Below are 24,140 nucleotides of genomic sequence, written 5' to 3'. Positions count from 1 at the left end.
TAATGTGACTCAAAGGAATCTACTGTCCAAATCAGACCTGGACTTTAAGAAAGCCATAGAACTCTCTCTTTCCCATGAAAATATGGTAAAAAGACTAACAGCTTCAGGGGTCTCCAATCTTGGGCTACTCACATACTAGAGAGTCAAGTTCCCAGTGGAGAATACTCCTGGCTCCCATTGCATGCCAAGACTGGAGTCGGAGGCCACATCATTCCAGAACTGTACAGGAAGTTTCTTCACAATACACTGGACAGCAAGAATGCCCACGCTACACTTGTAGCCATAGCATCCACCCCAGACAAGGTTACCAAAACAGGCAAAACATGTACCACCCAGGGTAAAGGGTGAAGTCACCTCAAGACAGGGCTTTGCTAATAAATCAGTCCATAGTAAAGGAACTGATACTGGAAAATTACATCACTGCTCCCAAAGTGACTCCAGTTAAGATAAAACTCCTGTAAATGGCCACTCCCTAGATACGGAGGTAGCCACAGGTACCGTTGTATCTAGTGTTGGGGAGCAAGCCCTTGGGAAACTCTTGACTGAGCATCTTGCTTTTAAGCCTGCGAGACACCAAGGCTATACTGGGCACATATAGTGGAGAGCCCTTGCATATTATTGGGACCACTATAACCCCAGTTACATATCAGCAACAGATAGTCTAAAATCCCCTTAATGGTGCTGCAAAGACGTGGTGCCAACCTTTTAGGAAAGACTAGTTACAAAAAAAACTGCCTGGATTAGCAACAGATCTTTAAAATGGGTACTGGCAATTTCTCTGAAATTACTGGCAAGTATCCCCAAAGTACTCTAAGAGGGCCTCAGGAAGATAAAAGGCACCAGGGCCAAGATCTATGTAGACCTAGAGGGCTAACCAAAATACTTCAAAGCACAACCAGTCCCCTCGATGAGCAAAGTAGAGGCCAAATTGGAACATCAAGAGGAACTGGACATCCACTATAATTTGCTGACTGGTCCATGCCAGTAGTCCCAATTATAAAACTTGACAACTTAGTCTGTCTCTCCCATGGGGCTATAAGTTGACAGTCAGTGCTTCCCACTTAGACAAATACCCTATGTTACACTTGCTGGAATACCCTATGCTTGCTAGAAAATCACACATTTTTGAAATTGAATGAATCATGCCTACCTCCAATTAGAGCTTGAGGGGTCATCAAGGAAGTATGTCATCGTAAATAATCAGAAGGATTGTATGAGTATACTCAGTTGCCCGTTATGGTATCTTCAGCTTGAGCCAACTTTCAAAGGGTAATGGAGAACATCCTCCAAGAGTGCCAATTTGCCTGGAAACATTTTAATCTTCGGAGCTACAGCAAAAGAACACGTGGAGAGTCTGGAAGAGGTCTTACAGCATTTTTCTAAGTTTGTCATCCAATTAAAAAGGGGAAAATGTATGTTCGAGGTGAACATGGTGAACAATGTACCCCTCAGGTCAAGAAAGATGGATCATACCCTGTCGAAGAGGTGAAAGTCTTTTCCAGGTCCCAAAAATTACAAGGGAGAGATACGATCCATGTGAAGAATCCAGAGATTCCAGGAGTTATCCTTAAAAAGACTGGATTTGTATTTATATTGTCAAAACCAAGGAGAAGATTGCAAAGAAATAAAGGAGGGAACTCTCCACAGAGGAAATTATTTTGACACAAATCACCAAGGACATGCATTCTGCACTCTTCAGTGGTCTTCACAAAACAAATGTTCATTTATTATACACCACTTGACCAGGCCCAGAAAGCAACAGGAATGGGGCCATGAATGAAACGACACAGAAGGTACCATCATCACAGGAGCAAGTTGGAACGCTCCGACTTGAGGGGAGAAAGGATATGATCATTTCTACAAGACTCATGGGGAATCACTAATTAATCTCCTGATGGAGCGTTGAGTATGATTCCTCTTGGTAACAAGCAATAGCCTAGCCAGCTAGAATTCATCACCTGAGCCCTTTACTGTTGGGTATCCTGAGTTATTACAATTGGCAAATGCTGGAAAGCTGGCAAAAATCGACAGCAAGCATGATTTTTTTAAATTAAGGCTTATCATTCACCTACTTACATCTACCTTCTCAATCTGCTGTCTACATACTGTTGATCTCCTGTAGGCTTAGGCAATGCATGGACTAGTACCCTTTATTTAATATGCCAAATAATTTAGCCAGATAAATTGGAAAAAATCTATATCATAGGATAAAGTAGGAGTTAAGAACAGAAAAGTTGGCAATATTTCACTTCAAAATTCTGGGACTCACTTTGGAACAATCAATTTCCTTTACTAGCCATTGTAATATATTTAGTTTATAGCTTTAACTTTGCTTAAAATGAATAATATTCTGAGCAGTTAATCTAACCAAAAAAATGAACTCTTTCAACAACTCAATTACCTTTTACAATCATTGTAGAAGAGGAAGGGCAATTCAGGCCATTTAAAAAGAAAGCTGAATAATATTGTAAGTGAAAGTGAGAAGATCATAGACGTATTGGTATGTGACAATCCAGAGGAAAACAATATACCCATTTCCTGGGAAACTAATTAAGAATTAAGGACTTAAACTGGAACTCATTCAAGTTAATATTAGCAAAATAAGCAGTATTATATTTCTAAAATGGCACTAAAGAGTGAAAAATGCCAAGCAGCTAACCCAACCTTTAAACCTGAGAACTTCAAATCAAGCAGATGAAGAAACAGTGGTCATGATTTGGAGATGCTGGTGTTGGCCTGGGGTGTACAAAGTTAAAAATCACACAACACCAGGTTATAGTCCAACAGGTTTAATTGGAAGCACACTCGCTTTCGGAGCGTCGTTCCTTCATCAGGTGGTAGTGGAGGGCTCAATCCTAACACAATTTATAGCAAACATTTACAGTGTATGTAACTGAAATTAATATTGAAAAATTCATTGTCTGTTAAGCCTTTCATCTGTTAGAATACCGTGATAGCTTCGCTTCTTTCATGTGTAAATCACAAATCCTTTTTTTTAAAAAGTTGCATTCCCAGGTTAGCTGTTAACAATGGTGATAGCTAGACAATATGTTGTTGGTGTTGGCCCCCTGTGTTCTCTGTCTATGCCATGATGTTTAGATTGATTCTAATCTAAAAAGTGAGATAACATAGTTTTACATGAATTCATGCAGTTTTTGAGCAAAGTACAATGTAACTCTGCAAGTACAAATTCACCCCACAAAATATATGTGCGCATGTGGGTCTTTGTCTGTCTGGGTTGGGGATTGTGAGTGTGAGAAAGTGTGTGTGTGTGTGTCGTGAGTGCAGAGTTTCTTAAGTCTGGGAGTGAGTACTTTGACAAAAATCTTTCGAATTCTTTTCTACTCAGCAATATAACAGGTGTAGGTATAATGTGTGATGTCCTACAAGTATCCATGCTGAAATCTCCAAAGTTCCTCAATTTTATTTCCCAAGTACTGACTAATTTATGACTTAGAAAGAATAAAAGAACAAAATAGACCCAAAGTATTTTAATGACACAAAGATGATTACTCTAAAGAAACACATTTTGGCAAAATTCATACAGACCGTTATTTGTGTAGAGTAATGTGGTATATGAATTTCAGTGCCAATGTGAGTTCAGTTGGTTGGATGGCTGGTTTACAATACAGAGTGATGCCAACAACCAGAGCTCAATTCAGAACAGGCTGAGGTTACCAAGAATGTTCCATCTTATCAATCTCACCTCTTGCCTGAGACATGGTGACACTCAGGTAAAACTCACCACCACTCATCTCTCCATAATGAAAAAGAGCAGACTATATTCCTCTAGTACTGTGGTGACTTCACTTTTACCCTTATTTCAAATCAACAAAATATATGACAGCATTTGCTGACTCATTTCTCAGATTTCTCCCTGACCAGAGTAAACCTGGCCTTGCTATAAAATTTAAACAAAACCTGACAGACAATCATTTCATGGAGTGCATTCTCCATGGCAATGTGCAGTCGAGAGTGTGGCACTGGTAAAGCACAACAGGTCAAGCAGCATCTGAGGAGCAAGGGAATCGATGTTTCGCCCATAAGTCATTCCCAGCTACCTTCCCCCAGTCCCAACCCTCCTAACATTTATCTCTCAGGCCCCTCGGCGCATAAGCCTCATTCCTGAAGGGCTTATGCCCAAAATATCGATTCTCCTGCTCCTCGGATGCTGCCTGACCTGCTGTGCTTTTCCAGCACCACACTCTCGACTCTCATCTCCAGCATCTGCCGTCTTCACTTTCTCCTCCATGGCAATGCCTCTACCAATTAAATCCCACTTGCCAAATCAGCATTGTCCTCTCAGGCAGAATAACTGTCAGTTTCCCCTTGAATTGGTATTCTTGCAAAACATCCCGAGTGCAAGGCCAAAACTGTGACAAAATATGATTTCCTTTAACGATACTCAAGTTCTGTATGACCAAACAATTATTTAGACAAAAAGGGCGGTGGGATGGTGAGTAGTACAAAGGGGAGCAGAATATTAGTAAGAAACATATATAGATCAAATGTGTGGGTAAAATTGTGGTAGATTAATTTCAAAGAACAAAGTGCAAGGTCCTCCACTTTAGACCAAAGATCAGAGAATGCCTAAGTTGGTGAATATCAAGTGGCAGTGGAAGTTCAAAGAGAGCTAAAGGTCCAGGAACACAGATTACAAAAATATATTGGTCAAGTACAAGTAATAACCAAGAATGTTAATAGAATTCTACCTCCACATCTGGAGAGCTAAGTTATAAAGGGAACAAAAGCAAGAAGTGCTGGAGAATCTCAGCAGGTCTGGCAGCATCTATGGAGAAAAAAGTAGAGTCCATTTAGAATCCAGCAACACTTCTCCAGAACTGAAAGCAGCAAGGAAATTGTGGATTTTATGCTGATGCTGGGGTTGGGGATGGGGATGGAGATGGAGATGGAGTGAGTAGAATACATGGACTTGGTACCGAGACAGAGAAAAGCAGGTCAAGCAAGCAAAGGGATTGCTGATGATCAGCCAAGATGGCGATAAATGTTGGATTTATTATGGACCAGATCAAATGTGAAAGCCTTCCTACTGTGTTCTACTGTATTCCTACTGTAAAATATATGTGACAATAAAATCAAAATCCCGATCAAGGAAATAGCCTAGACCATAACTTCTTACTTTATTCAAAGGCAAATGTAAGGCACTGAATTCCAAATGTGATTCAATTGATTCACCATTAGGCTTTAAGCATTTTATTCTTACAACACACTTAAAATATAAACACAAAAAGAAGAATAGATATAACTTTAAATCCACTGAAATAATTAATAAAATAATGTACTATTTAACTACTAATCATCAACTGTTCCAACACAGCATCACCCTATAAACATATCCTTGGCAAAGGCAAATTCAGCAAAACCGATTTTCCTCATGTGCTACCTCCTTTCCAGTCCAGGGGAAAGGAACACCAAGAGAAACAATCTAACAGTAGAGAGAGAATTCAAGCATTTTGCTGTAGCAGAGAGCCAGTTGGATCTATCAGTATCAAGAGCAAAGTCCAAACCCTACTGAAAGTGAAACTAAAACTCTGGGTCTGTGTGGGCCTGACTCCATCCATTCATGCTTTGCTTGTCCAATTTAATATATAACAGCCAGAGCTCAAAGCTGTTTACCCACTGCTTCTGAAGCAGACATTCTGGTACCACAGTGGCAAAACATCTCTGCAACAGAAACATCACAGGTCAAATCTCTCAAAGGTAGTATAATCACAAATAGGTGCTAACAAGAAGTGTGAATAGTTGAAAATGGATTTGCTGCACTGGGAGTGACTCATACAGAATATGATCTTTGTAGGTGGGGTGGGTAACAAACAGAAAGGAGAGTGTTCATGTGCTGAAATTATTAAATTCAATTTTGAGTCCTAAATGACGTAAGGCACCTAGGCAGAGAATGACGCCTTGAGCTACACTGGAGATTTACAGCAGGCCTGAGACAGAAATGTTGACATGGGAACATAGTGATGTAAGTTAAGTGGCAGGCAACTGTAGCCCAAGGTCATTTTATGGTCAGAGCATGGGTCTTCCATGAAGCAGTCATCCAATCTATGATTCGTCTCCCAGTGTAAAGGAGACCACATTGTTTTCAGCAATGCTGCAGACTAGTTTGAAATGCATGCAAATTGCTGCTTCACCTTTTACAATTCAAAGAGTTAGAGGAATCAGAAGAAAATATTATCAGCAAGGACAAGAGTGATAGGCAAGCAAGAATATAGTACAAGCTGAGTGCTTTGACTCAGTAGAAATTTGAACTAAATGGAGAATAGAAGATCACAACAGAGTGAGTTAAAGTTGGAATTGGCAAATGGTTAAACGAGGATTCCACTGGCAGATGGAGTAGACAAATACACAAGCTTTCTGATTGCACCTAGTAGCACTTCCCTGTGTCATTTCTTGTCTTCCCCCTCTGAGAAATGACTGATAGCAGACCTCTTTCCCAATTACTTCCAAATTAAACAGGAGGCACTTGCACCTGTAATTCACTCAATGACACCTCTCAACCAATATTCTAATAAACAGAAAATTGAAGACATGTGGTGTTGAGTAAAAACGCCTGCTGCTGCAAGCTAATGAAATAATAAAAGAAGGCTTTGAGCATCTGCCAAAACGCGCCTTTACTCTTCAATTAAATGGTACGCAATGTTTTTGGCAAATTCTGAAAACAGTCATTATACCACAGAACTCTTGGTCATCTTCTGAAAAATAAAAGGTTTGTTTCACAAGACAAAGGAATAAAACTAGGTAAATACGTATATTACAGCAAAATACATTGCTAAACCAACAGATTTTGTTTTTAAAAACCAAAAATGCTAGGTAGAAAATGAAGTTGATTCTCATATCGAGTACTCTGTTCCAAGTAACCACAGTACAGTTCCAAAGTGCACAAGGTGACACACGGTACAAGAGTAAAGAATTTATTAAAGGATATATTGTAATATGGCTATGCTTTTCACTGAAAAAAAAGATGCATGTTCTCAATTATGTTTTAGTCACATTATATACAATCACTAACATATAAACTTAACTTTTTAATAAATTAGATTTGAGAAGTTTCAAAGTAAATGTGAGATCAATCAAGCTGATATTATTGACATCATGTTGCCTGAACTCAAAAGTGCCTCAGTTACAACATGAAGAAATAGGATTAAAAACATTTCCTGCAATATTTTCAGAGTACATACAACATTCTATGAAACAGTTATCTGAACGCAGTATCAATGGTGACCACTCACATGAACATTTTATATCTGGGTTTAGATTTATTCATTTCAAGCATATTTGACTAGACACCAGTTTAATTTAGAACATAGAACAATACAGCGCAGTACAGGCCCTTCGGCCCTCGATGTTGCGCCGATCAAAGCCCACCTAACCTACACTAACCCACTATCCTCCATATACCTATCCAATGCCCGCTTAAATACCCATAAAGAGGGAGAGTCCACTACTGCTACTGGCAGGGCATTCCATGATCTTACGACTCGCTGAGTGAAGAACCTACCCCTAACATCAGTCCTATATCTACCCCCCCTTAATTTAAAGCTATGCCCCCTTGTAATAGCTGACTCCATACGCGGAAAAAGGTTCTCACTGTCAACCCTATCTAACCCCCTAATCATCTTGTACACCTCTATCAAATCACCCCTAAACCTTCTTTTCTCCAAAGAAAACAACCCCAAGTGCCTCAGCCTTTCCTCATAGGATCTTCCTACCATGCCAGGCAACATCCTGGTAAACTTCCTCTGCACCCGTTCCAGTGCCTCCACATCCTTCCTATAGTATGGCGACCAAAACTGCACACAATATTCCAGAAGCGGCCGCACCAGAGTCTTATACAACTGCAGCATGACCTCAGGACTCCGGAACTCAATTCCTCTACCAATAAAAGCCAGTACGCCATATGCCTTCTTCACTGCACTATTTACCTGGGTGGCAACTTTCAGAGATCTGTGTACATGGACACCAAGATCCCTCTGCTCTTCCACACTACCAAGTAGTCTACCATTAGCCCAGTAATCCATCTTTTTATTACTCTTACCAAAGTGAATCACTTCACACTTAGCTACATTGAACTCCATTTGCCACCTTTCTGCCCAGCTCTGCAGCTTCTCTATATCCCGCTGTAACCTGCCATATCCTTCCTCACTGTCTACAACTCCTCCGACTTTCGTATCATCCGCAAACTTGCTCACCCAACCTTCTAACCCTTCCTCCAGGTCATTTATAAAAATGACAAACAGCAATGGTCCCAAAACAGATCCTTGCGGAACACCACTAGTGACGGCACTCCAAGATGAATCTTTGCCATCAACTACTACCCTCTGTCTTCTTCCAGAGAGCCAATTCCTAATCCCAACCTCCAACTCACCCTCAATGCCATATCTCTGTATTTTCTGCAGTAGCCTACCATGGGGGACCTTATCAAACGCCTTACTAAAATCCATATATACTACATCTACCGCTTTCCCCTCATCTACCTCCTTCGTCACCTTCTCAAAGAATTCAATAAGGTTTGTGAGGCACGACCTGCCCTTCACAAAACCATGCTGACTATCCTTGATCACATCATTCTTATCCAGATGTGCATAAATCCTATCCCTTATAATTCTCTCTAAGACTTTGCCCACAACAGAAGTGAGACTCACTGGCCTATAGTTACTAGGATTATCCCTACTCCCCTTCTTGAACAAGGGAACCACGTTTGCTAGCCTCCAGTCCTCTGGCACTACTCCTGTAGACAAAGAGGACACAAAAATCAAGGCCAATGGCTCTGCAATCTCCTCCCTTGCTTCCCAGAGAATCCTAGGATAAATGCAATCAGGCCCAGGGGACTTATCTATTTTCACCCTTGCCAGAATTTCCAACACCTCTTCTCTACATATCTCAAAGCCATCCATTCTACTTATTCATGCCTCAGTATTCATATCGACAACAATGTCCTGTTCCTGAGTGAATACTGACGAAAAGTATTCATTCAGCGCCTCCCCAATCTCTTCAGCCTCCACACGCAACTTCCCATTACTATCCTTGATTGGACCTATTCCTTCCCTAGTCATTCTTTTATTCCTAACATACCTATAGAAAGCCTTAGGGTTTTCCCTAATCCTACCAACTAAGGACCTTTCATGTCCCCTCCTTGCTGCTCTTAGCTCTCTCTTCAGGTCCTTCCGGGCTACCTTATAACTCTCAATCGCCCCTATTGAACCTTCACACCTCATCTTTACAAAGGCCGCCCTCTTCCATTTAACAAGGGATTCCAACTCCTTATTAAACCACGGCTCCTTCACACGACCCTTTCCTCCCTGCCTGATAGGTACGTACTTATCAAGGACACTCAATAGTTGCTCCTTGAACAAGTTCCACATATCAATTACGCTCTTGCCTTGGAATCTACTTTTCCAATCCACACATCCTAAGTCATGCCTCAACGCATCATAATTTCCCTGCCCCCAGCTATAACTCTTGCCCTGTAGTACACACTTATCCCTCTCCATCACTAGAGTAAAAATCACCGAATTGTGGTCACTGTCCCCAAAGTGCTCACCTACCTCTAGTTCTAATACCTGGCCTGGTTCGTTACCCAGAACCAAATCCAGTATGGCCTCACCTCTTGTTGGCTTATCTACATATTGTGTCAGGAAACTCTCCTGCACACATTGCACAAACACTGACCCATCTAACGAACTTGAGCTATAGCTTTCCCAATCAATATCAGGAAAGTTAAAGTCTCCCATAACAATCACCCTATTACTGTCACTCTTCTCCTGAATCATCTTCGCAATCCTTTCTTCAACGATTCTAGGACTATTAGGAGGCCTGTAAAAGACTCCTAACAGGGTGACCTCACCTCTCCTATTCCTAACCTCAACCCAAACTACCTCAGATGGCAAATCTTCATCCATCTTCCTTTCCACCGCTGTAATACTATCTTTGACAAGCAAAGCCACACCCCCCCCTCTTTTACCCCCACCTCTGACCCTACTAAAACATTTAAACCCTGGAACCTGCAACAGCCAATCCTGTCCCTGATCTAGCCATGTCTCCGTAATAGCCACAACATCGAAGTCCCAGGTACCAACCCACGCTGCGAGTTCACCTACCTTATTTCGTATACTTCTGGCATTAAAGTATACACACTTCAAGCCACTCTTCTGTTTACAGGCACGATCCTTTAAGATTGATACCATATTCCTACCCTCCCTACACTCCAGGTCCTGCACCCTAAAGTTACAGTCTGGGTTCCCATGCCCCTGCACAATTTAAAGTGGAAGAACTGAGGTTACAACACTTGGGCTGCTGCTAGCTATTTTCACATTATGAACCTGAGTCAGTTATTGACAACTGAGTTTTCCATGGCTGCAAAGTAACTGGCAATTCACCTTAATAATTTACCATTTGAGAAATGGGACAGTCAAAACAGCAATGTTTGCATGACCAAAATATTCAATACTTTTGGGCAATACAAACATTCAAAAAGATTCCTGGGTAAGTGAACTAATATATTTGGACAGTGGCTAAACCCAAAACACGACATGTGAAGTGTCTCCCACCCACCTTCCTCCTCTAAACAAAAACAAAAGACTCAGTGTGGAGGGCTGGTAAGGTATGGATATTCTTTCATCTCTTTTGGCAATTTAGAGCTGAGGGGGATGGAAGCTGGGGCAGTTGCATGCTCCTCTTGTAGAATATGGGACACAAGGGTCACCACTGATGTTCCTGCTGACTTTGTATGTGAGAGGTGCACCCAACTCCAGCTCCTTACAGACTACATTAGGGAACTGGAGCTGGAGCTGGAGCTGGATGAACTTCGGATCAGTTGGGAGGCTGAGGGGGTGATAGAGAGGAGTTAAAGAGAGGTAGTCAAAGAGAGGTAGTCACACCTAAGTTACAGGATAAAAATAGCTGGGTGACCGACATGAGAGGGAAAAGGAATAGGCAGACAGTGCAGGGGTGCCCTGTGGTCATTCACCTCAATCATAAGTATACCACTTTGCATACTGTTGGGGGTGAGGACATATCAGGGAAAAGCCACAGCAGCCAGTCTCTAGCACTGAGCCTGACTCTGTGGCTGAGAAGGGAAGGGGGGAATAAATAGGAGAGAGACAGTGACATGAGATTCAATCGTGAGAGGAACAGACAGGAGATTCAGTGGTCAAAAAAGAGACTCCCAGATAGTGCATTGCCTCCTGGGTACCAGGGTCAGGGATGTCTCGGATCAAGTCTACAGCATTCTTAAGGGAGAGAGGGAGCAGCCAGAAGTTGTGGTACACATCGGTACCAATGACATAGCTAGGAAAAGGGATGATGACCTGAAAAGTGAATATAGGGAGATAGGTTGGAATCTAAAAGGCAGGATGAGCAGAGTAATAATCTCAGGATTGCCACCTGTGCCAGGGGCTATTGAGGCTAGGAACATAGAGCGAGTGCAGCTGAACAAGTGACTGCAGAGCTGGTATAGGAGAGAGGGTTTCAGATATATCAATCATTAGGATATATTCTGCAGGTGGGATCTGTACAAGGGGGTCGGTTGCACCTGAGCTGAAGGGGTAGCAATATCCTGGGCAGGAGGTTTGCTACAGCTCTTCGGGAGAGTTTAAACTACTTTGGCAGAGGGATGAGAACCACAGCTACGAATCAGAGGACAGGTAGCTGGTGAACAGACAGACACAGTGTGCAGAGAGTCTGCGAAGAAGGATAAACAGTTGATAGGGCAAAGTTGCAGTCACTCTGATGGGTTGAATTGTGTCTACTTTAACACAAGAAGTGTCAGGAATAAGGGCAATGAACTCAGTGCATTGATCAGTACTTGGAGCTATGATGTTGTGGCCATTACAGTGTCTTGGATATGACAGGGGCAGAATGGTTGTTGAATGTTCCAGGGTTTAGACGTTTCAAATAGGGAGGGAGGTGAGAGAGGTCGGGGAGTGACATTGCTAATCAGGGACAGTATCACAGCTGCAGAACCAGAGGTTTTAGAGGAGGGTCCATCTACTGAGTCAGTATGGGTGGAAGTCAGAAACAGGAAAGGAGCAGTCAATTTATTGGGAGATTTCTATAGACCCCACAATAGCAACAGAGACATGGAGGAGCAGATTGAGAGGCAGAGTTTGAGAAGATGCAGAAGTAACAGGATTGGTGTCATGGGTGACTTTAACTTCCCTAATATTGGAACTTCCCAAGTACAAATAGTTTAGATGGAGCAGATATTGTCAGATGTATCCAGGAAGGATTCCTGAATTAATATGTAGATAAACCAACGAGAGGCGAGGCTATATTTGATTTGGCCCTTGGCAACGAACCAGGTCAGGTGTCAGATCTCTCGGTGGGACAGCATCTCAGTAACAGTGGTCACAACTCCCTGACCTTGACTATGGTCATGAAGAGGGCTCGGAGCAGATTGCATGGAAAAGCATTTAATTGGCGGAGGGGAATTACAATGCTATTACAAGGCAGGAACTGTAGAGCATTGGGAAATTGGGAATAGATATTCTCAGGGAAATGCACAACAGAAATGTGGAGGTTGTTTAGGGAACACTTGCTGACAGTGCTGGATAGGTTTGTCCACTGAGGCAAGGAAGAGATGGTAGGGTGAAGGAACCTTCGATGACAGGAGAAGTGAACATCTAGTCAAGAAGAAGGAAGCTTACTTAAGGTTGAGGAAGCAAGGATCAGACAGGGTGCTAGAGGGTTACAAGGTAGCCAGGAAGGAACTGAAGAATAGACTTAGAAGACAGAGAAGGGGGCAAAAGAAGTCTTGGCGGGTAGGATTAGTAAAACCCCAAGGCATTCTACACTTATGTGAGGAACAAGAGGATGGCCAGAGCGAGGGTAGGGCCAATCACAAATACTGGAGGGAATTTGTGCCTGGATTCGGAGGAGATGGGGAGGTCCTTAATGAATACTTTGCTTCAGTACTCACTAGTGAGAGGGACCTTGTCATTTGTGAGGACAGCACGAAACCGGCTGATATGCTCAAGCAGGTTGATGTTAAGGAGGATGTGCTGGATATTTTGAAAAATGTGAGGATAGATAAGTCCCCTGGACTAGATGGGATATACTCAAGGTTAGTATGGGAAGAGAGGGAAGAGATTGCTGCACCTTTGGCGATGGTCTTTGCATCCTCCCTGTCCATTGGAGGAGTACCAGATGATTGGAGGGTGGCAAATGTTTTTCCTTGTTCAAGTAAGGGAATGGGGACAACCTTGGGAATTACAGACCAGTCACATTATTGGAGAGGATTCTGAGAGACAGAATTATGATTATTTGGAAAAGCATAGTTTGAGTAGAGATAGTCAGCATGGCTTTGTGAGGGGCAGGACATGCCTCACAAGCGTTATTGAATTCTTTGAGGGTGTGACAAAACACATCGATGAAGGTAGAGCAATGGATGGGAGGTATATGGATTTTAACAAGGCACTTGATAAGGTTCCCCATGGTAGGCTCATTCAGAAAGTAAGGACACATGGGATACGGGGAAGTCTTGCTGTCTGGATACAGAATTAGCTGGCCCACTAAAGACGTAGATGGAAAATATTCAGCCTGGAACTCGGTGGCCAGCGGTGTTCCACAGGAATTTGTTCTGGGACCTCTACTCTCTGCAATTTTTATAAATGACTTGGACGAGGAAGTGGAAGGGTGGGTTATAAGTTTGCTGATGACATGAAGGTTGGTGGAGTTGTGGATAGTGTAGAGGGCTGTTGTAGGTTGCAACGGGACATTGACAGGATGCAAAGCTGGGCTGAGAAGTAGCAGATGGAGTTCAACTTGGAAAAGATTGAAGTGATTCATTTTCGAAGGTCGAATTTGAATGCAGATTACAGGGTTAAAGGCAGGATTCTTGGCAATGTGGAGGAACAGAGGGATCTTTGGGTCTACATCCATAGATCCCTCAAAGTTCATAAGGTCGTTAAGAAGGCGTATGGTGTATTGGCTTTCATTAGCAGGGAGATTGAGTTTAAGAGCTGCGAGGGTGTGTTGCAGCTCAATAAAGCCCTGGTTAGACGACTCTAGGAATATTGTATTTAGTTCTGGTCGCTTCATTATAGGAAAGATGTGGAAGCTTTAGAAAGGGTGCAGAGGAAATTTACCAAGATGCTGCCTGGACTAGAGGGTATGTCTTATGAAGAATGTTTGAGGGATCTATGGCTTTTCTCATTGGAGCAAAGAATAATTAGAACCAGAGACTTGTTTTCAGGGCGGAAATGGCTATCGTGAGGGGGCATAATTTTAAGGTGATTGGAGTAAGGTTTAGGGGAGATGTCAGAGGTAGGGTCTTTACACAGAGTGGTGTGTGTGTGAAATGCACTGCCAGCTGTGGTAGTAGAATTAGATACATTAGGGACATTTAAGCGAACCTTGGATTGGCACATAGATTATAATAAAATGAAGGGTACGTAGGCTAGTTTGATCTTAGAGTAGAATAAAAGATCGGCACAACATCTCGGGTCGAAGGGCCTGTATTGTGCTATGTTCTAAGAAACAGACCAAATCTTGTGGCACTAAATGTTTCCTCAGTTCACGTGCAGGGAAATGAGATTTATGTGCAAGAAAGATCTACCAGTTCACATCACTGCTATATAATACTAGGGCAATGAGACTGAATCCACATGAAGATGCTGACTGCATGTGGAAAGTCTTGCATGACTCAATGACAGAATCCATTCATAGCTCATGTGAATTCATAATAATCTACTTCCAGAAATGTGGTGAAGACTGATGAGATTTAAAATGCTCACTCCATTTGCTTCTCATTACACTCCTACACATATAAACACATTTTTTATCAACACGTTTACAAAATACTGCTTTTAGGTTTTCCAATGAATTAGTGCTTGAAAACATTTGATTTCTTACATTTGTTTGAATTTAGATGCTAAAAATAACGAATCTGAAGACTGGGATGTAATCATTGAAAGCTTGTGTAATATTGGCAAGCATAATATTCTAGGCACTGTTGAAAAAAGTTTAAAGTCACTTCTAAAGACTGTGCATATGACTTCAGTGCAATGCTCTCACAAAATGACAGTTGAAAATTTCAACATTTGCCCCAGAATGTCCTAAAATTCAAGTGTGTCTTTTGTGTTACATGGGTTTATTTTTGAGCTTCCTATGTTAATGTAATGCAGTACGAAATTTTAATCATTCCACGACTGCTTCAATTGGAAGCTACTAACTTTTTAGGGAATCCCACAAGGTCTTCTTTTGGGGGAAAAGAAACTACCCTTCTGTAAAACTCTTGTTTTTTTAAAGCTGGAATGTATTCTTCCAACACAGAGCAGTTTTAATATTAAGATAATAGCACTTGTGGCACTTAGACTCAGAGATGTACGGCATGGAAACAGACCCTTCGGTCCAACCCGTCCATGCTGACCAGATATCCCAACCCAAACTAATCCCACCTGCCAGTACCTGGCCCATATCCCTCCAAACCCTTCCTATTCGCATACCCATCCAAATGCCTCTTAAATGTTGCAATTGTACCAGCCTCCACCACATCCTCTGGTAGCTCATTCCATACACGTACCACCTTCTGCATGAAAAAGTTGCCTCCCAGGTCTCTTTTATATCTTTCCCCTCTGACCCTATACCTATGCCCTCTAGTTCTGGACTCCCTGACCCCAGGGAAAAGACTTTGTCTACTTATCCTATCCATGCCCCTCATAATTTTGTAAACCTCTATAAGGTCACCCCTCAGCCCCCGACGCTCCAGTGAGAACAGCCCCAGCCTATTCAGCCTCTCCTTGTAGCTCAAATCCTCCAACCCTGTCAACATCCTTGTAAATCTTTTCTGAACCCTTTCAAGTTTCACAACATCTTTCCGATAGGAAGGAGACCAGAATTGCACGCAATATTCCAACAGTGGCCTAACCAATATCCTGTACAGCTGCAACATGACCACCCAACTCCTGTACTCAATACTCTGACCAATAAAGGAAAGCATAACAAATGCCTTCTTCACTATCCTATCTCCCTGCGACTCCACTTTCAAGGAGTTATGAACCTGCACTCCAAGGTCTCTTTGTTCAGCAATACTCCCTAGGATCTTACCATTAAGTGTATAAGTCCTGCTAAGGTTTGCTTTCCCAAAATGCAGCACCTCGCATTTATCTGAATTAAACTCCATCTGCCACTTCTCAGCCCATTGGCCCATCTGGTCCAGATCCTGTTGCAATCTGAGGTAACCCTCTTCGCTGTCCACTACACCTCCAATTTTGGTGTCATCTGCAAACTTACTAACAGTACCTCTTATGCTCGCATCCAAATCATTTATTTTAATGACAAAAAGTAGAGGGCCCAGCGCCGATCCTTGTGGCACTCCACTGGTCACAGGCCTCCAGTCTGAAAAACAACCCTCCAACCACCACCCTCTGTCTCCTACCTTTGAGCCAGTTCTAGATCAAAATGGCTAGTTCTCCCTGTATTCCACGAGATCTAAACTTGCTAATCAGTCTCCCATGGGGTACCTTGTCGAACGCCTTAATGAAGTCCATATAGATCACATCTACTGCTCTGTCCTCATCAATCTTCTTCGTTACTTCTTCAAAAAACTCAATCAAGTTTGTGAGACATGATTTCCCACGCACAAAGCCATGTTGACTATCCCTAATCAGTCCTTAGTGGAAAAGCAATACGTTTCAAAAGAAAACAAAAACTAAATTATATCTGTGTACAGATGAATAGATTCGACAGTTTTTACATGATCATTTAAACATTCATAATCCCACCGATTTCTCCTCATCTTTCTCTCTTCCAATTCCACATGAAGAAACTTGAGCTCCTTAAAGTGATCATCAAATTTCTCTGTTGTCGTGAAGCGGGACCCAACCTAAAAAGTCATTTTACTTTGCTGAAATTGGTATGAAATGAAGCAACATTGCAGCTGTCCAAATAACATAAAACTCATCAAATCCACGAAAAATGATTTTGAGAGGAGCTGCATTCAATACCAGTATTTGGTTGCTGGGTGGCCAATCGTACTGAGGTACGTGGCCTATCTTTGAGCCACAGATTGAATAATGGTTGCAATTAATAAAAAGACATCTTACCTGAAGGTCTGAAGATGTCCTTAAGTAAAGCTTCATCTACTGGCAATGATACTGATGTTCCCATGTTGTGTGTCCAACTCTGTAAAATGGTTTGCAGCAGTAAGGTCTGGGCCCTCGTAGCTTGTAAAGTCAGACTGGGCAATTCAAATATGCACTCTGTAGTCGGGACAAATGGACGTTTCAACCTATTGAACACAAATTGAAATTAATCAAGGTGTGAACTTTCATAGAACATATCCGAAAAATAATTTTACACCACTGAACCAGGCCAACCAATCTAAATTAGTGTCTTTGCCTCATAAGCTCCGATCTTCCTCTCACCTTAACTGGTCTCACACAATAGCAGATCCTCTATTCTTTTCTTCCTTATATACTTTTCTAACTTACCTGTAAATTTATCTCAACCATTCCATTTAGCAGCAAGTGCTCAGGATTTTGAGTTAAGAGATCTCCCGTAAATTCCTGATTGGATTTATTAGTGAGCATCTCAGATTCATGAGCCCCAGTTCTCAAACACCACAAGTGGAAACATATTCCCTGCGTATGCCCTACCCAACAAATTATTTTACATTATAGTGTTTATCTAAAATGCTGAAATACAGACAGTTACTATTCCTTACAAACAAGAGTATTAGGCATTCGGTGACAAGTGGCAGAAACATTTGGACCACCTAAGTAACCGAACCACGTTTTGAGTTCCGTAACACACGTCTCTCTCTCCACAGATGCTGCCAGACCTGCTCAGTTTCTCCAGCAAGTTCTGTTTATCTTCAAGATTTTCAGCATCTGCAGTTCTTTGTTTTATTTTAGTAGACCTCATAAGTGCCAAGTAATGACTATTTTCAAGAAAAAGATGAACTCAATTACTTCAGCCTGTATTACGCTACCTTATGGCCAGAAAGGAATGGGCACAGAAATAGACCATTCAGCCTATCAAGTCTGTTTTGCCATTCAATGAGATTGCAGCTGACCTAAAAATCCTTAACGCCACTTTCCTACCTTATCCCCATAACCATCTATTCCCTTACTGATGAAAAAGTTCAGTTTTGAATAAATTTAACAATGTAACTTCTACAGCTCCAAGCAGTAACAAATTCCATAGATTCACTAGTTTCTGAGAGAAGAAATTTGTCCTCTTCTCGGTCTTGAATGGAAAACCCCTTATTCTGAGATAAGGCCCTCTGGTCTTAGACTATCCCACAAGGAGAAACAACCTTCCTACTCTGTCAAATCGTTTAAGACTCTTGCATGTTTCAATAAGGTCACTTCTCATTCTTTTAAAATTCCAATAAGTAAATGCCCAACCTAAATCCACCTGTGTTTTTACTTTCTGCTTTCTTTCTCCTTTTAAAAAATATTCAACTTCTTTATTCTTCCTGCCAAAGTGCACAACATCATATTTCCCCACAGTATATTCTAACTGCCAAGTTTCTGCCCTCTTTTTTAATCTGCCTTATCCCTCTGTGTCTTGCTGTCTGCTTGCCTTCCCAGCTATTTTTCTGTCATCTGCAAACTTGGCTTTAGCACATTCCCATTCTCATCCAAGTCATTAATATATATTGAAGCTAATTGTGGTCCCAACACTGATCCCTATAGCATTCCGTAAGTTACAGGTTGCTATACTGAAAATAGCACCCCTCTTTACCTAAACACACCATCTTCAATTAGCTAGCTAATCCTCTATCCATACTAACATGCTAATCCAACAAAATAAGCTCTCATCCTATTAAGTAGTCTAATGTGTGGTGCTTTATCAAATGTCTTCTAAAAATCCAAATATATTAGATCTGCTACTTCCACCTTATCTATGATGTAGCACACCAACCTCTTTGACCAAAGTTCAAGTCCCACCTGCTCCAGGCATAACATGTCTGAGAAGGTTAGTTAAGAATATCTTCCATTTAATCATTAGTCATGCGTTTATGCTCAATGTCAAACCTGTCTACCATTGGTATACGGTAGCTACAGTATGGATTGAGTGCAGCAATCCAGTCTTATCTTGATATCATCTCTGAGCCACATGACCTTTGCCACCAAGAAAACAAGCAACAAAATCACAGCATCACCATAAACACCAAGTGATAATGAAATATATCACTATTCTCCTACTGCCACAGGAGGCAAACTCTTTCCAATTAAAAGAACCCCACCATCATAACTACACAATTGTCCAAGCGGGCAGCCACAAACAACTTTTGAGATTTAAGAGTAATTATCAATAAATGTCACCTTGCCAGTAACACCCGAACACCAAATCTTTTTTAAAAAGTAAGCTGATATGGAAAGCTTTGAGCCAGTGTAACATTTTGTACAACTTGTTCTGTGTTCATCTTTCTTTCCATTGTGACAATTGGATTACGCACATGGTAAATACTTTCTCAGCTACTTTGGAAGAAATCAAAGGAAATGATATGGGCTCCTTTCCATTAGTTGTCAAAGGGGGTTTTTATATTCAGACCCCAGATAGGCTTCAAACTCATCTTTACTGAATAACCATTACCATTTAGAAAAAGTACTGCTTTTCATTTTTGGCAAAGTCACAAATATTTGTTAAAGGATGATGATGACCAGTATGACTGTTGTTTTATTAAATAACTAATACATGGCGCTCAGCAGCACAGGCCTAGGATATGAACCAAACTGATATATTTCTGCAAGATCTCTGAAAGCATCACACTGGAATAGCTTGAAAAGCAGATCTTGAACAAGTGAGGTCTCAATCTAGCTTGAAAGAACCAAGAATGCCCTTGTGGGGGTCAGAATCTCTACTTACCCTTGATATAGCACTTAGATAAGGATAAAAGGGTAAGAATGAGGTTTCCATGGATCAGAGATGCCACGTCCTTGGCATCAATGACTTTGGCACCAGAACGAGATCGGAACTAGCAGTCAGTCAATCAAGAAGCAGATATTGGGACAATTGAGAAATTAAAGCTGTAGAGCACAAAGTAGACTGACAAAGTTGCAAACAGAAAAAAGAACTGCAGTGAATGGTGGGCAGTTGGAAGTAATGGTTTTAATAGTATGCTAGTCAACTAAAAGTAAATGACAGACAACACTCTGACCATAGTTTTTGTATTCAGAGTTGCCCTGGAAAGGTCAATCTTAAAGATGTCAATATCAAACAAGTGTTAGACTGGCCAGATTCTCCTGCAAAACATTAAACCTTTCTCCATTAATTCATCTCATCCACCATTCATGTATGTCTTTTTCCTAACTTCAAGTATAACCTTTCCATGTATGTTTGAACCTGGATCAAAACTTCCAAACATAAAACTATAATTTATAGGCAATCCTATACTGCCCTGTAAAGGATCATTAACCAGTCCTCAATAACCCAAAACTTTTAAACTTTATTTACAAATCATCTCCAATCATACTTTAAGCTTACAATACAATCTCCATCTGCATTTTGGTGCATGCAATAGCCATTTTCTCCAGTCTGCTATAAATTGCAGAGTGAAAGAAACTAAGGACTGTAGATACTGGAGATCAGAGTCAAAAAGTGTGGTGCTGGAAGAGCACAGCCGGTCAGGCAGCATCAGAGGAGCAGGAGAGTTGACATTTCGAGCATAAGCTCTTCACCAGGAATGTCAGCGGAGATAAGTTCAGTGAGGCAGGAGCTGGCTGAGACAATGCATTGACTGGGGCAGTCAGGTTTGTGAATTTTGATAAAGAGGTAGAACCTGGCAGTGCAGGGTTCCTGTACTGTCAAGTTGGAGGCTGTTGGTGGGAGGTCCCCTCAGGTGATGATATTGTGGTTGGTCTGGGAGATGATAGTTTGCTGATGAGGGTCGTAGTCAATGGGGCAGTAGGGGGTGCTGTTCGCGAGTTGGCACCTGGCTTCACCAATGTAGAAGTTGGTGTGCCAAACCTCCACAGATTCCCTCATGTCCGCTGATTTGCTGGTGAGTTTGGGGTTACAGCAAAAGGAGTGAAGGGCTGCGCATTGCAAGGGTGAGAGGTTGAAGTGGGTGAAAGGGGTGGACAGGTTGAGGTGGTTAATGTCACAGCGGCAGTTCAAAATGAAAAGATCAAGGGCGGGTAACAGACCAGAACAGGGTGACCAGGTGGATGGAGTGTGTTGGAGTCAGGAAAAGGGGTCCTCGGAGGGTGAGTGGGAGTCCTGAAGGAAAAAATAAGCACAGAGGTGGAGGTAACGGAACAAAAGATAGGTGACACAACACATGTTGAACCATTGATTCGGAAGTGTAGTGGGATGAAGATGAGGCCTTTACTGAGGATTAATCATTAATTCGCAGTGAGGGGAGGTCTGGGGGATGGTAAAAACATGGCAGGGCTAGAAGCTAGGACCTGGTGTGGGGCAAATTCTTGATGAAGAGCTTATGCTCGAAACATCGTCTCTCCTGCTCCTCGGATACTGCCTGACCGGTTATGCCTTTACAGCACCACACTCTTTGACAAATTGCAGAGTGTTCAGTGATTACGACCTATCACTTGCTACATCTAAAATTTTCCCAAAAGGACTCAGTTTTTGGCTTTAATTGAATCTACTTTCATCTTCTGATATCATCACATTCCGAATTTCATTTATTAGCGAATAAAACCGAAAGAACTGCTGCAAGTCAGAAACAAAAAAACTGAAGTTGCTGAAAAAGCTCAGCAGGTCTGGTTGCATCTGTGGAGAGAAATGAGAGTTAACATTTCAGGTTAACTCCCCCAACCCCGAGAACTTGCAGCTCTGAGGATGGGCCACTCGACCTGAAACATTATCTCTAATTTCTCTACACAGATGCTGAAAGAACTTCTGAGCTTTTCCAGCAATTTCTGTTTTTTGTTTCATTTATTGGTAGTTAGTTCCTCTCTCTTCCAGCTTCAGCACATTAAATTGTGACCACCTAACTAACAGTAGTTAAACCTGGTTCTGTGAAGAGGGAAACTTGGTTAATATTTCAGATTGATGACCTCAAAAAAAGGCCTTTGACCTAAATTATCAATTGTTTCCCTCACCACAGATGCTGCCAGACCTGATCAGCATTTTCTGTTTTTATTTCAGATTTTCAGCAACTGCAGTGTTTCATTTTTATAAAGTGAGTGTTTTTGGACTTGCAGCTGAGATGTCAATTCGGGAAATAGTTTCCTGATGCAGTCCCAATTCATACACCAAACGTCACACTTGACATTCCTTTCAACTTTATTAATCTACACAGCTAAGGAAGGCTCTGGATTCAATCACAAATATATGTCAAATTGTTTAATCTTAAACAAACAGCAGTAGGACACTACAACTGACCTCAGTAAAAGTCATTTGGGGGTATTTGAGAATGCAATACCTTCTGGAATGTATAAATTGTTAATAGGATCAGCCTCATCTGCAAATATGCCAGCATGGAATAACCTTCTGGCATTGGCTGTCCAGAGCGCTTAATTAGAATGATCAGCCTAAAGTGTACTCTACCCTTGAGAAATGCAAATTTCAAAAACAAAGGGTGTTGAGGGGCACGGCCGTCTGCACTGGAGATGGGGGGGGGGGAAAGAGCAAGATAAGCTTTTTCTTAAAAGAAACTAATTGAAAACAGACCAAGTGGATGATCCTTTCAGCTCATCAGAATTGTGCTCAAAAGTCAGAATTTTATAAAATATTGTTGATTTAAGTTAGTCATTCTCACAGTCTTGCATGCAGACTCATTAAGTAGTGAAGTGTGTAATACACCACAGTTCTCTGCAAAACATGTGTACGTTTTCCAGGTTTAGGTCTATAAAAATTAGGTCAAACTCTATACTCCCAGGGAAAATAAATCTCGATAAAACCAGCAGATCAAGCATCTCATTAAAAGAAAACTTGGAAAAAGTCCAGTATAAATTCAGAACTAGAGTGATTGACAGGTCTCTTTCTCTCCACTCCTTGCATCCCCGACAAAAAAAGTAGAAATTTAACTGATCAAAACAATTAAGTTGCCTTAATGAAAATCATATTGAAAATTCTTCTCACTGATATTGATGAAAACATACTATTTGGTACAGGTAAGTAGTTTTTGTTCACAGGATTTAGTATGTGCAGACTTAAAGAACCGCTATTCATGCTTTCAAAATCAACACCTGCCTAAGACTGAAGGAATATTACAACAAGCAGCTGGCTTTAATGGTTTACATAGAGTCCCAAAATGCAAGCCTGAAACCCGCAGAATGTTTCCAAAAATTTCATTTTGATTATTACTCATATCCTGTGCAATGTAAAACTGTATGTTCATTTTTTCCAAAATAACAGCAAGTTCTAACTAGTTTTTTTTTATTACAGCACTGTGCACATTACTGGTCCAACATACTTTGACAGCACCCGACACTTGGAATGTACAATCTACACAGATACATTTCAATGGCAAAGTTGTGGTCAAAGCTGACACTAAAGCTAAGAGTGTTGTATATGATACAATGAACAGTATTCTACATAGTTAAGTCATATGGAATAACAAAATCCAAATCAGCAATAATTCCCTGTTAATTATAATTCAAAAAGTAATCAAATTCAGAAAAAAAACACATGTATTATATTTTACACTGCATCACATCCAAGTTGGTCATAAAATGCAGACTGATCTCAGGAGTTTTGAACAAAAGTAGTCATTGTTTGGCTGTCGTTGTATTATAAATCCAAGATTTGTAGTTGTAGAGTACAAAACATGGTCCGAGTTTTACTGCTGGTTTCAGATCACAAGCTGCACAAGTATGTATGCATAATGGAATATTTTTAGTTTGAAGATTAAAAGAGTACAAGCAGTACAAACAAACTTGTGAAATTCACAGGCAAGAATAGACCAGCTAGTCCATCAAGGCTGCCTCAAACCACACTATGGTCAGATCATCATGGTAGCTTCTCCAAAACATAGTACAAAGCATGGAATAAAATGCACTACAGGTACAGAAGGGAAACAATACAGCATAAACAGAAACAAAACAGGTAACAGGGGAGAGAAACAAGATTCATGAAGTTTGTACCAAAAAGAGAAAGGGCAATCAATAATCCAAGTCTAAGACCACATAGGATCTCTCCACCATGCAGGCACTCTGCCTCTATTCTGATTAAGGGCTTTTGCCCGAAACGTTGATTTTCCT

At 41.3% G+C, this 24,140-nt stretch overlaps 1 protein-coding gene across 5 annotated transcripts in view; it reads right to left on the bottom strand.

The window, feature by feature from the left end:
• Positions 1–24,140, bottom strand: part of LOC140476882 (intermembrane lipid transfer protein VPS13B-like) — a 957,534-nt gene that overhangs the window by 706,891 nt on the left and 226,503 nt on the right. For all 5 annotated transcript variants that reach the window (XR_011960620.1, XM_072569770.1, XM_072569768.1 and 2 more), the window contains exon 17: positions 17,067–17,251. Coding sequence is in view for 4 of the 5 variants with exons in the window: in XM_072569770.1 (XP_072425871.1) it covers positions 17,067–17,251 (185 nt within the window). In the remaining variant the exon portion in view is untranslated. The remainder of the gene's footprint in view (positions 1–17,066; positions 17,252–24,140) is intronic.

Source organism: Chiloscyllium punctatum, chromosome 5 (genome assembly GCF_047496795.1).
Source record: "Chiloscyllium punctatum isolate Juve2018m chromosome 5, sChiPun1.3, whole genome shotgun sequence".
Classification (NCBI taxonomy): domain Eukaryota; kingdom Metazoa; phylum Chordata; class Chondrichthyes; order Orectolobiformes; family Hemiscylliidae; genus Chiloscyllium; species Chiloscyllium punctatum.
Note: the sequence above shows the minus strand (reverse complement) of the source record. Positions and strands in the feature narration are given on the sequence as shown.